We start from the raw sequence: 13,640 nt of genomic DNA on the forward strand, positions 1-13,640 counted from the left end.
TTTTGCTTCGGTCGACCTCTTTATGAAAGCCATACAGTTGTTCTTTCGAAAGAGGTCGTGCGTAATGTTTTTTTTTTCACTACCGCTTCAATTATACTGTATCTCGATTCAGCACCTGTAGCCGGCGACATTTATATAAGAAGAGAGAGGACAACTTTGTTGATTATCCGGCAGATTACTGGCCTGGGCTCCCACGTAGGAGCCGAAGGAGAGGCCGTGTATCCCGAAAGCTTCCTCGGCTAGCTGGATCACCCAAACTTGCTGGTCCGCGCCAGAACTGAGCAGCGCAGCCCGTCAACGCGCCACAAGGCCTTCATTGAAGGCCGCGGCCCTAGGATTGGTGATTAATGCTGGACATGCCCGCAGGGTGTTAACTAGTGTGGGTCTGGTGTTGTCATATTGGTATCAATTGACTGTATATAATTCAGGATATATATGGCTCATGATGATGGGGTTCATGTATGTTTGTGCTTTTAGCAGCCGACATTGAACGAACTGGGCCCGAGGAGTGAGGCGGTGGGTATACCTCCGCTTTCGCATTCGGTGATGATGAGCGAGTCGATCGTCCCACTCCGATAGCGTCACGGAGGGCACTGTAAAAGCAAATAAAAAAGTAGGTAAATAATTAAATAAACGAATAAATATACTGGGACAACTTACGGTGACATAATTCGTAATCTGGCAATTTCGTAAAACATTATTATTAGACATGAAAATGAACGCTAAAGTTTCAGTTTTACAGTTTTGCGCCGTGAGCCTACACCGGTACGTGAGTGTGAAATACTGTTTCACATTTTTGTTTTTCGTGTTTGTTGGCTCAGTAAAGCCGGGTGGCTTAGTGAACATCCCCTACACTGGCGGTTTGGGTCAATAATAAGATACCTTTTAGTGCAGTTTTCTTAAAAACCATTCACTAGTCCCTAGTATAGACGCCATCAAAATCTGTGATGTCGTGGCGATCAGTTACGCGAATTATAAAGCGACCCGATCTGGCTTTTCTTGTTCCGTCTTCATCGACATACATTTTGTTCTCGATTAATTAGACATTATTCGAGTGGCAGGCGAACTTGTCATCTCTCACCCAGGTCAGCAACAAGTGTGGTCGGCCGAGTCCCGCCCGACGGCAGCAAGAGTCAATGATCTTCCGGACTACAGGGTTCCACCCACCAGAGTCTCAACTTCTTAGATATAAATGTTTTGTTCTCTCTCTCTCGAGTAAAACAGAGGAAAAGAGAGACACGAGCAAACTAAAAATAAGAGGTCAACCAGACGCACATTCGTATCGCTACCCGGCCCTGGACGAAGAGAATGGTGGATAAAAAGAAAGAAAAGACAGAGCATGAAGAGTGGCGCTTCAGCTAAATGCGCTTATTGACACCACTGTTTGTCACTGATGTCTCCAGAGGACAGGTTTCGAGCTTGAGCCAATACATAGGTGCTCACACCACGCCACGACCAGCGTCATGCGAACAAATGCATACCTCTTGCGGCAAGAGTGGTCCTTTCGGTATTACAGAAGGGCACTACCCGCAGGGAAAACCATTTGTCTCTTTACTGTTCTTTTGAGGCACGTACTGCCGTAAGCTACACTAGTTGGCGCCAACCTCGTAATTGCATCCACTTGGACCCAGAGAGGGCCAAGGGTAAGGCCTCGAAGCGCCGAGTTCGAGCCAGTCCCCAAGCCGTAAAATTTGGCCCGTGAACTGCTCCATCGTACACTATAATTGGCTTTCGACAATTTTTATTCACTTGTAGCAGACGGCAATTGAATTCGAAAGGTGTAGTTCTTTGCAGAGGGCTCATAACAGAGGATATTGAGTAATTCAGTGGGGTGCTGGTGAAAACTGGTTGATGACACATTGATGACGCATAGCAACAAAGCTTTCAAGACGAAAGCGCTGACGAGGACAGAAGAACGATGACACACGGCTTGACTAGCATTAAGTTGCTAGATACGTGGTGTGTCAGCTTTCATCTCTCCTAGTCCGTGCCTTTTCTTAGAAATTTTTCTTCCAAACTGCCGCCGCAGCACCAAAAAAACAAACGCAATGCGAATGACAATACCTAAATCCCTGGTTCCTGTCGATGCACCGCCTACCTTTATTTATGCGACAAGATCCGGCTCCATCGTCATTTCCGTCGTATAGACCTTTTTTTTCGCAGGCGCCGCCATATTGCCTAGCGGGCGGCGCCGTCTCTGGTCTGGCAACCAACTGGCATGCGCGAAGCTCCGCGTTTGTATGGAAGGTATGCGTGCTGCTGCAGTTGCAGTCGGTTTTTTTTCGTTCTGGCGCACTGGATTTCGTATCAAGAGATGCGCTCTACGTAGGAAGTGAGTCTGTGAGACGTCCTGAGAAGGTTTGATTCATTGAAAGTCAGTGATGGTAATATACGTCGGCGCGAACGTGTCGCAAGTGGTCGATGTAATATATTTTCGGCACTGTCTGTTGGAAAACCACGCAAATAAGTCGGCTCGTTCTAGCAGGGCAAGCAAGTTCCGCCACTCTTGGGGTATACAATGAATTTTGTTCTTGGACTGTGATGTTTTAGTTAACTTTTTTTTAATTCACGGTATGTCTATGCTGTCGCACCGACTACCGCTCGTACATTCGGTCGTGCGTGAACACGCAGTCTTGATTTCATGGCGCGGCATCTGTTTGTTGCTCACAAACAGTTGCCTATCTCGTTTGTCAATTTTTAAGTGACCGCTTATTACTCGCTCGTTTATTGCCCACCGGTGTGGACGAAGTTATAGCTATTTACAGAGAAGTGCTGGTACATAAAAACGATGCTGACGTTGACATGCCGGCACGCTTCTTTTTTTTTAGGAGTCGTGATATTTGATTGGATTTAGGCTGCGATGAGATGAAGATGATTAGAGAGTTTCTTTTGCCGGTAAGGGACGAAGCGCGCTCGGGCTCGAGTCTTTGATCTGCATCGGAGGTGATTCGGTTTTTTTTTATAACTTCGTATACCAGATATACTGGTCTTTCGAAATTCTTGCTGTCGTTCGCAAAGCTAAGCAGCAAAAGTGGCAGTTCAAGATGCACTAGACAAGCGTAACAACGTAGTTTTCGTATCGCGCTTAGAAGAAAATTAACTATGTTGTATATCATTGCGCGACTTGTCGGACGCGGTTCTTGACCACGTAAAAATTTGTCTTCCTGAGGTAGTTGTTCTACACACGGAGCGACAGAATTCTTTTAATTTAATTTATTTTTTTTACTATTCGGCTTTCATATCGCTCATCATATATATACACCCCGCTGTCTTACGGAAGTTACAACCTCACGACAAAGATCTGGCCACGTCCTGTTGATGTAGTTTTCATTGAATCCTGGGTTTTACAAGGCTGGTACGGAGCAATAATTGAATGTATGATGCCGGTTACCCCGCTGCGAAGTGAGGGATTTCTCGTCCCTACTAATACCGGTATACATCAACTGCAGCCATCACTGTGTTGAGCCGAGCTACGCGCTAATTGCTAGACCAAACACGTTATGTTAAAATATAATATTAAAACGAAGCGAAAATAACTCAGGTGGCTACTCGAGTGGTACTTAGATTTTTGCACTTTACCGGACAGCGCTGTACTTGACGCGTTTATGTTTGTTCGCCAGTCTGGCCATTTCCGATTGACTTTGACTGCGTGGACCACTGGTAATTCTGGATATATTGCGGCACTTGCCGATTTAGAACCTGTAACGTAACACAAACGATGTACCTGAAGAGTGCGCACCACCGCAAACACTCCGCGTTTGGTGATGCACGTCGCATACTTTTCTGACAGCAGTTTCGTTTTTATAGTTGTTATAACAACCTAAACCTCACAGTGGTTTCCCGTTGACCTTTTGCTGGCTGACATCGCAATAAAAGAGAACAAACTCCGCAGGTGGATCTAAAACACGCAAAACTTGTTCGAAAACGCCACTCATCCAAGCACCAGCCCGCACACTCCGCGCCGTCGCGCACAAGCCAGAAAGGAGGAAAGCGCTGGTTGCCAGTCCGGTCCTTCTCGCCCGATGCAACGGTCTATATCACCTCTCCTAATAAAGCATGCTCCCTTAAAACTGGATCTTTAACAATATGCGTTGAACATGTCTTCAGTAAACGCAATACAGGAAATCGAGCTATCGAAGAGACCATCATGCTTTAATAATATGAAGGTGTCACAATCGCAAAAGATTTTTTTATATTGAAAGCTTTGTTGCCGATTCTGGCGTGACGCCATTGTTCGACATCCCTCAGGGCGAGGGTAACGTTGTTCTAGTAAACACGCCAGGAATTTATATGTTGACTGTTTATTCTGTGTTGAGGATAAATAAACTTGAAAGACCCATGGGAACAAGTTTTTCTGTCACTTTCACTCTTCTCTTCATTGCGATGATTCAGACGAAGGTAATTTCTGAAAATGAAGAAGAATGTTATCATTAGGTCACGCTTTACCAATAGCAAAGAACACAAGTAAATATATCGACTTCCGATATGAAAACAGAACTTACACTTCTTCTTGCGGAGGAGGGTGGAGTAGCTCAGGGGAGAACCAAGGCCGTAGCCGTAGTTCAGGCCGTAGCCAAGAAGACCGTGGCCGTAACCGTAGCTGCCAGCACCGTAGCCGAGGGAGCCAACGCCGTAGCCGTAATAGGCTGGAGCGGCGTGAGCAACGCCGTAGGTAGCGAGGGCTGGGGCAGCGTGGGCAACACCGTAGGTGGCGACGGCTGGGGCGGCGTGGGCAACGGTGGCAACAGCTGGGGCAGCGTGGACGGCAGCGAAAGCTGGAGCAGCGTGGTGGACAGCGGTGACGGCTGGGGCAGCGGCGTAGGTGGTGACAGCTGGGGCAGCAGCGACAACTGGTGCGGACTGCACAACCTTGGTCACGGTTGGAGCAGCGTAGGTGGCAACGCGAGTGACGGCTGGGGCAGCAGCGTAGGTGACAGCTGGGGCGGCCTGAACAACCCTGGTGACAGCTGGGGCAGCAGCGTAGGTGACGGCTGGGGCGGAGTGCACAACCTTGGTGACAGCTGGGGCGGCAGCGTAGGTGACAGCTGGGGCAGCAGCGACAACCTGAGCGGACTGCTGGACAACCCTGGTGACAGCTGGAGCGGCGGCGTAGGTGACAGCTGGGGCGGACTGAACAACCCTGGTGACAGCTGGGGCAGCAGCGTAGGTGACAGCTGGGGCGGACTGCACAACCCTGGTGACAGCTGGGGCGGCAGCGTAGGTGGCGACAGCTGGGGCGGCGTGAACAGCAGTCACGGCGGGAGCAGCGTGGACAGCGGTCACGGCTGGAGCGGCGTGGTAGGTGGAGACGGTACGGGCGACAGCTGGGGCAGCAACAGCATAGCTGGCAGCTGGGGCGGCGTATCCGTATCCGTAGCCAACACCGTAGCCGGTCAGGCCAGAGTAGCCAACACCGTGGGACAGACCATAGTGGGAGAGGCCAAGGCCACCGTAGCCAAGGCCGGCATAGCCGAGGTTGCCATAACCAAGACCGTAGCCGAGGTTGCTGGCGAGGGTGTAGCCGCCAGCAAGGTGGCCGCCAGCAAGGTGACCAGCGAAGGCGCTGGTGGCCAGGGCAAGGACGATGCAGGCACGCAGCTGTGATAGAAATATTTGTGAAATTTGGGAATTTTAGTGAATGGTGTTAATGACACTAAATGCACGAATGCCTATTAATCATAAGAGCCAGAAATCGTTGCATTGAAGCAAACATCTATGAAAGGTGGGTGTTGCAACATGATATATTTTGCTGTTTAAGCTATCTAATGGGAATATACAGTTGCAAGCTTTTGATAATAGTGTTCTGAAGCTGTGTTTGCTGCGCTACCGAATATCTATAGCCTAATACAATCGAATTACTGTACATATGGCGGTCCTTACGCTGGCGAGGCTTTCATAATCAATTGATCAGATAAGCCACTTACCATAATGGTGGCCTTAGTGCGATCGAGGAGCAGAAGCTTCTGAACTATGCTGGTGATGAGTGAGCTTTTATACCTGAGGTTGATGTGGGGCATTGAAAAACCGGACTTTAGGAGTGGAGAGGGAAATGTTAACGCTCACTTGGCTTCCTGAATAATCTTTGCCAATGGTACACGGGCTGGCGTTGTTACCATTGATCCGCCACTGATCAGAATTTTTCCTTTCTTTTTCATAACGCATTTTCGCTTGCGTGTAAGACTGGATGTAAAGACACGCGCAGCCTAGCAATGCTCTATTAAGAATTCGTTTCTCGTTGTACTGTTGTAACGTGAAGAGAAGTAGAGATGAGAAGGTGGGGCACGTTTTGGAGCGCAGAATAACTTCATGCTAAATAGGCTGTGGCCGAACGAACGTGTGTCGCATTTTTTATCTTGCGCAGTTCCGTCGACGCTGCCGCAGCCATGTATTGGTGACGTTCCTTCATCTACATATAGATTGTCGGTCGATAAGTATGTATGATTCTACCAGCGTAATAATTTACTGGTCAGTCAAACGAAAATTCATGCCCCCCGAATACTGAAAACACTTATATTCTTTGTTTAGTCGCTCTTGCGTCTAACGTTGAAATGTATGTAAAACTAAATTAAAGCATAAATATTGCATTTGTGACTCCCGCTTTCCAAATAATATACGCGGAGGTAAATATTGAATTTGAGAATGTCTTGTGAGCCGACCGCGAGGGAAATTGAATGAAGCTTGACTATGAGTGTTACTTGTCATTGTCGCGCTAAGCTATAATTTCAGGTAATAAATGATAATATCAAATAGGCTTTTTGGCACTAAAGTGAAATACGAAGTTTATTTAGAGCGATATATCAACTGTGCAGAGCTCTATCACTACTTTTAGCCCTCCGATAAATTATCTTGCTGCCTCGCACAAAGCTGCTGAATGCCCCTGGTGTCACCGCTCAATTTGAATCGGCCGTGCCGAAACCCAGGGATTGACTTCGTCATCTCCGCTGCCTCTTTGTATGTTTAAGCCGGTGGCCAAGTGGGAGAGCTAGAGTTGCAAGATTTCTTATTGGTTTTACCGGCTGATTTTGCTTGATTTTCATTTTGAACAGATTATAGGCACAAAGGCGCGAGTCAATGCGAACCGCAGCCATGAGACCGATGGAATGGCGCTGTTCATTATGCGCTGTGTGTGGTCAACGATGGGGTGTGCGGAGCCTGCGATTGCCTGTTTTTCACAGAACGGGGTCTTTCTAGAGCTCGTTGGTATAAAGTGCGCTTCGTGGAATTCTAGCTGAAAGCGTTTTGCCACACATGAGGTGTAGCAAAGCGAGAACATACTTGTTCGCCGCGCGAGATAGAGTAGTAATGGATATTGATGTTGGAGCTTTCAGTATCCTTGTTTCGACAAGATCGACCATTTCAGCATACCGTGACATCTTATCAGCCCGGTAATTTGGCGCTACCAGCTGGTAACTGAAGCTGACAAGAGCCTTTATGACACAGCACCACACGGCATGAAATAAAAACATTACCATTAACGAAAGGAAAGTGCGAGCATGGTCAGAGTGGCCTGTCTAAACCAGAACTTGTCGACACTCCTTATGAAGTGAGTACGCTATATTGTCTCGGGAATCACGAATACACTGAAGAGACAGAAGCGGGTATATTACAGTATTTACAAGTAGCTGTGCCACCGAATGGCTACCAGCAGCTCGCGCCGCATTCCACCTTCTTCTTTGTCTCTTCGTCCCTCGGTTGTCTCCAACGCCGTCCCCATGTACAATGCCTCGAAACATCACCCCCGGAGGACAGAGCGCCGTCCCGACGCCTAAGTAATTCATGACTGACAGTATAATCGTGCTTGAGGCGCAACACTTAAACTGCATCAGTAGGTGGTGTAGGAGAAGAAGACGAGCGCAGGACGGGATTGATGAGACAATCGACGTCGTTGACCTTGCAGATAACTTTTTAGGGTCCTGTGTATCGAGGGAGGAGCTTCTCACACGAGAATTCGCGTCGACACGGCGTGCAGAGTAGGACAAGATATTCAGGAGGGTAGTTGACTTCGCGGTGCCGGTTATCGTAGCGTACTTTCTGCGAGGCCTGAGAAGCGCAGAGCCCAGCGTGAGCGATTCGGCGAGCCACGCGGGCTCGAGAAACGTGGTCTTCAGCATACAAGGTTGGTACGGCGGTATCAGATGGAAGAAGCATCTCGAATGACGACGTAGGGCTGTGGCCGTACAGAAGAAAGAACGGCGAGTAGCAAGTGGTGTCATGCTGGGATAAATTGTAAGCAAAGTAACGTAGGGTAGGGTTGCGTCCAAATCGCGGGGGTCAGCAGAGATATACATTCACAACACATCCGTGAGAGTTCGGTTGATGCACTCAGTAAGACCGTTTGTGTGTGGATGGTGGGCTGTATTAAGTTGATGTTCGGTAGAGCAGCTTCGAAGGATTTCGTCGATGACCTTTGCGAGGAAGCAGCGGCCACGATCCGTAATAAGCTGGCGCGGAGCCCCGTGTAGAAGAATGACGTTATTAAGCAGAAAATCTGTGACGTCTGTAGCGCAGCTAGTTGGCACGGTACGTGTTCAGGCATACCTGGTCACATAGTCCGTTGCGAGAGCAATCCATTTGTTGCCCGATAAGGATGTAGGAAAAGATCCGAGCAAGTTGAAACCGACGCAGAAGAATGGTTTCGATGGAACTTCAATAGGTTTGAGCAGTCCAGCCTGAGGAAGAGCAGGACGTTTGAGATGCTGACATTGCTCGCAAGCAGCGACATATCGGTGCACAGGGCGATAGTGGCCACGCTAAATGAACCATTGTCACACGCAGTCGTAGGTACGTGAATCACCCAGGTATCCCGCAGTCGGAGCACCATGTAGGTGTTGGCGAATAACTAGCAAACATTCTGGACCATCAGGCTGCATTTTGCGGCGATACAGAACGCCATTGCGTAGGACACAGCGGAGGAGAGGTACGGGGATCGATACCCCGCACTTCCACCAAATTGTCACGGGAATCATAAATACACTGAAGAGACAGGAGCGAGTACATTACAATATTTACAAGTAGCTGTGTTACCTAATGGCTGCCAGCATCTCGCGCCGCATTCCAGCTTCTTCTTTGTCTCTTCGTCCCTGGGTTGTCTCCAACGACGTGCTTATGCAGAATGCCGCCTAACAGTATTAGAGCTCACTGTACAGTTTCCGAAAGCTCGTAGATATGGCATATCAATCACGATGCGATGCTGTAATGCCGTAACTGGATAAGTCTTACGTTCTCAAAGGCGCACGCGTTTCACGTGGGAATGACGGGAAGTTCTACATGCGACTTCTGTGGAACCTGAGAGACAACTGAACACGTTCGGTGCAGCCGCGCTGCAGCTGCGCTCCTTATGACACCCTGCGATACCCGTTCCGGAAGCTGCAGAACTAACTGGACACAAGACCTGCAACCAAAATTCAAGGACCATGGACAATGTATCTCGAAGGCAGAGCAGGCTGTGAAAGCAGTAGTGATGTACTTAATGTCAACAGTTTTGTGTGAACGCCTGTTCACTTGATTCGCTGCCGCAAGTGCGCTCGTGATCCTGCCCATCCTATACTCTTGTATTCTGCCTGTCTTTTCACCCCTTTATCCCTTCCACTAGCGCATGGTGGCAAACTGGGTCTGCATTTGGTTTCAGTGATTCTCTGTTTCAATGATTAGTCGTTTCTTGAATCGCTGATCCAATAAACACATTCCTTTTTTCCATGCTTGGACGGCGCTTACAGAAAATGAAGCGATGCTTGCGCGTACAAAATTGCTTCGCAACTCACCACTGCTTCTTGCAATTTAACATTGGAACAAACTTCGAAGCAATGTTTTAACTGCGCTATGTGGCAACATATTTGATGATACATTGAAGGGCATGTTCAACGTTCCATGCTAAATTCTCTAAAGTTTTTTTGTTGAGTTCAACTAATATAAGACGTGTTATTTGGTGTCTTGTTTCTTCAACGTGTTTAACTTAGTGTCGTCTAGTATATTTTTCTTTTCTGACGCTTGTGAATTTTGTGATAGATACATATTTTATGTTGTATTACGTTGCATCACATTGTAGTTTATTATGTTCTCGTGGCCACGAGCATGTACGTTTTTATTTTGCAATGTCTAATTTCTCGACATAGCCGAAAGTTATTGATATCGCCATCGACAGCTCTTATGGTCACAGGAATACTTAGGGTACATGAATAAACACCATCATGATCACCGTCACTTAATCCGATGTCCCATATTATAGCGACAAGAGGATCGCAAGTTGCGATCCTCTCGTCTATAACAGCTATAACGGACTCTGCTGTGAGGAACGATCCCGCAGCCACTCAACTGTAGAGGTATATTTGCATCCGCTTCAACGACATAGTATGTCGATCATGCAACTTCAGCCGATCGTACAACTTATTCGTCGATTGTACTACTAAGCACAGCTTTAATAAACCTATGATATTTGCAATCAAAATATTCAACAGAAAACGTACAAAGCATGAAGGGCCGTAATACTTCCCGTGGTATAACATTGTGAAGGTAATCTGGCGCACTGAGAGGCATTTTCGTACTGTTGTGTTTGCGCTATTTTAACCGCAGCAACATTATATTTGGTGCGCTAGTCCTCTGATTAGGGGTCTGTTTGAAATTAGAAACGAAGAGCACATATCAGAAAATTTGGGAAGCTCTACGGCTCTTTGATATTGTCGTCAGCAGAAACCATCGTGCTTCTTCGCGACTGCGTTGTTTCTATCTGTGAACTGCCGTTAAACAATTTATAGGCATCAATCATCTGCCTTCGAAACTACAACACTGTGGGTAAATGCAAGTTTTCGGAATCGTGGGCAGCTAACATTGATCTCATAACACTGAATAGAAGATAGCTTCTCATTACATCTAACTGAAGTAGGTGGCGGCACGTTTCGTTAATTAACATTTCATCAGAGTCGTGGCGACTAGGAGTAAGTTGTTGAGCCTAGCTTCGCTGCCCGAGTTCTATATTGTGTGGACGTGTTAGCAGACACGATTTGCGGAGTTTTGTATATTTCTTCACTAGTTGTCGCAACATATAGTATAATGTCCTTGGCAGTGCACACTGAATGCACGAAAGTAATCTAGCTCAGTGTAATAAACTTCAAATTCCTCCGCCAGTTTTCGCAAACGGACCCTGATTTTATAAAAACACGTAGTCCTTCCTTTGACGGTAAAGAACTAAACGCTCGAACCTTTTGCAATGGGTGACCTCTTAAGGCGCTGAGCACGTCTGACGTTTTTATGTCGTATGCTGACTTGCATAGCCAAGTTTTTTTACAGTTTTTCTCGTGCTTGTCAACCCCACATTTGCACGTGTATTGCATATAAGGTGACTGAAAATTCTGTTCGTGCGCGAACTTGCGAGACTTGGGTTGTAAGTGGCGGATAACATGTCGCGAATGTGCTCAGCCTTCATAATCGGCTCATTTTGAAATGCATTGAGTTCTATTTCATTCCTCCAAATACCGAATATGCAGCAATGAAAGGAAGTAATCGAACCAACTTTACTGTTGCTGGTCGGCTCCCTAGATCAGCGTTTAAATTAAAATTTAGGAGCTAAACGAAAAGTGAGGAAAGTAGTAGTTTGGAATGCATGGAAACAGTCGCCCGAAGAAACTGCATCAACTGAATGCTAGCGTAACAGATAAGCTGCAAACAGTGACACGGGTAAAAGCTCCCGATTTTTAGATCGGTTCGGCGAAGTAGAGTGTTTTCCGGGACGCGTTACTCGGAGCACAGATTCTTTAATTGTTACGAGGTCGCATCCGTTTCATAACACGCATAAACGTAAGTGCGACGCTTCTGAAATCTGAAGGGCCAAGCATTCGTCCTATGTCGTTCACAGAAGCTCGCCGCTTATTTCAACCTACAAATGTAGACGAAAGCTTGCTTCGCAAAGCGATGCTTAAAAGATAATATTAATAATTGTTGGGGTTTAACGTCCCAAAACCATGCATGATTATGAGAGACGCCGTAGTGGAGGGCTCCGGAAATTTCCACCACCTGGGGTTTCTTAACATGCACCTGAACCTATATACACGGGCATCAAGCATTTTGGCTTCCATCTAAAATACTGCCGCCGTAGCTGCAATTAGATCCCGCGACGTTCAGGTGAGCAGTCGAGTACCATACCTACTAGACCGCCGCTACGGGTGACGCTTATAACACAAGGTGCTTTCGGTAAGGGGGACCTTTTGAAGCCAACTTTGCCATATAATTGCTTAAATCTGTGCAAGTGCTTAGAGGTCGGCTGTCGTTCCAGAATGAAATCGCGCAATGGACCGAGTAGTTGACGCGCTGTTGTAATAAACGCAACAATGCTGTCACTGTTGCTGAATATTAATATTTCTGCGAGAAGAACATAGCGGATTAGACTAACTGATGCCTGATAGGATAAACATTCTTTGCAGAGTATTTTGTTCAAAAGAAAGCATCCTTCACCCATACTGCAGCCCATATATTCTACCGTTACCATGAAAACAAATGCAACTCGAGCTATTAGCAAGGCGCACATCGGGTTTCGCCCTAGCAGGATGCACTGTACAAATACGGTGCCAGACATGATAAACACCCTTTATGGGAAAAGTGAACGCAGGGGAGAACGCTGAAAGAAGTTGAAAAGACAACTGTCGTGCCAATTTACGATTGACTTTCGCAATTATTTTGCACACCCAACAATTTGCACTTATTTGGATACCACCGTATAACTCGAATGGTGCATCCTGCAAACACAAAGAGCATGCACTTTATGTGGTAAAAGCAGACACCCTCGCATGAGTAGTCTTCATTAGACATGTATTTTCCATTGGATCCGCCTTATAAAGCTGTCACATCGCCTTGTTGGACGCAATATGCATCCTTTTCACGTGGCCTGCTCTTAGCAGTTGTCAATTTAGATTCACGGCATGGGGGCGCACGTGGCCAACAGCGCGAACAATTGATAAGCGCGACATTCTTAAGCGCAAGAAAAGACGTGACACGAAAGAAGCTTACACACGGGACTGTGTGTAACCACGGTGTGTTACCTTCACGGACAGCGTATAACCTTCTTTTGTATGTATTTTCTTGCGTGCAATGATATTGTCGTTTTGCGCAAACTACGTACTCAATAAGTCAAATTGATAAGCAGCACGAAGAAAGCAGCCTACTGGCGACAAAGATCTCTCCGACGTGACGTTTACTGAGCTGGTTAATGGAGAAATTCAGCGCACTGTTATTGTTGTGCTCCAAGAATAACTCTTAAGATTAAGTGCATGGGTGCAGTAGCCAAAGCACAACTGGTGCATGCACTGGGGTGCTTTGTAGACAAGCACAAATTGCGGTTTCAGGTTGTCAAGGCATTGGCAAGTGAAACAGCACTATATATGCTGAAATTCTGCATCGCTGGGAATGTTTTTCTGACACGAGAGACACTGCCGGAACGTTTTCCGGCGCTCTCTCGCGTTCTGTCACGGACTTCGTCATCGTCTGATAATGCGGCTAGGGTGGCGATGCGGGCTCAGGTAATGCGGATCTCAGCTTTCTCTTTCAGGCGGAGCGTGCAGCCGTTGCCCGTTTATAACCCATGCGCCCCTTCACGGGGCTCTAGAGTCGCTGTACCATTTCGCTACCACTCATCCCACCTCGGCAGCAAGTTT

At 47.1% G+C, this 13,640-nt stretch overlaps 1 protein-coding gene across 1 annotated transcript in view; it reads right to left on the reverse strand.

The window, feature by feature from the left end:
- The window catches only part of LOC119390292 (calphotin), an 806,323-nt gene that overhangs the window by 107,771 nt on the left and 684,912 nt on the right, over positions 1-13,640 (reverse strand). The window contains exons 9-10 of the mRNA XM_049415248.1: positions 5,114-5,278; positions 4,931-4,984 (exon numbers count right to left, since the gene is read on the reverse strand). Of these exons, the coding sequence (XP_049271205.1) occupies positions 4,931-4,984; positions 5,114-5,278 (219 nt within the window). The remainder of the gene's footprint in view (positions 1-4,930; positions 4,985-5,113; positions 5,279-13,640) is intronic.

Source organism: Rhipicephalus sanguineus, chromosome 4 (genome assembly GCF_013339695.2).
Source record: "Rhipicephalus sanguineus isolate Rsan-2018 chromosome 4, BIME_Rsan_1.4, whole genome shotgun sequence".
In the NCBI taxonomy this organism is placed as follows: domain Eukaryota; kingdom Metazoa; phylum Arthropoda; class Arachnida; order Ixodida; family Ixodidae; genus Rhipicephalus; species Rhipicephalus sanguineus.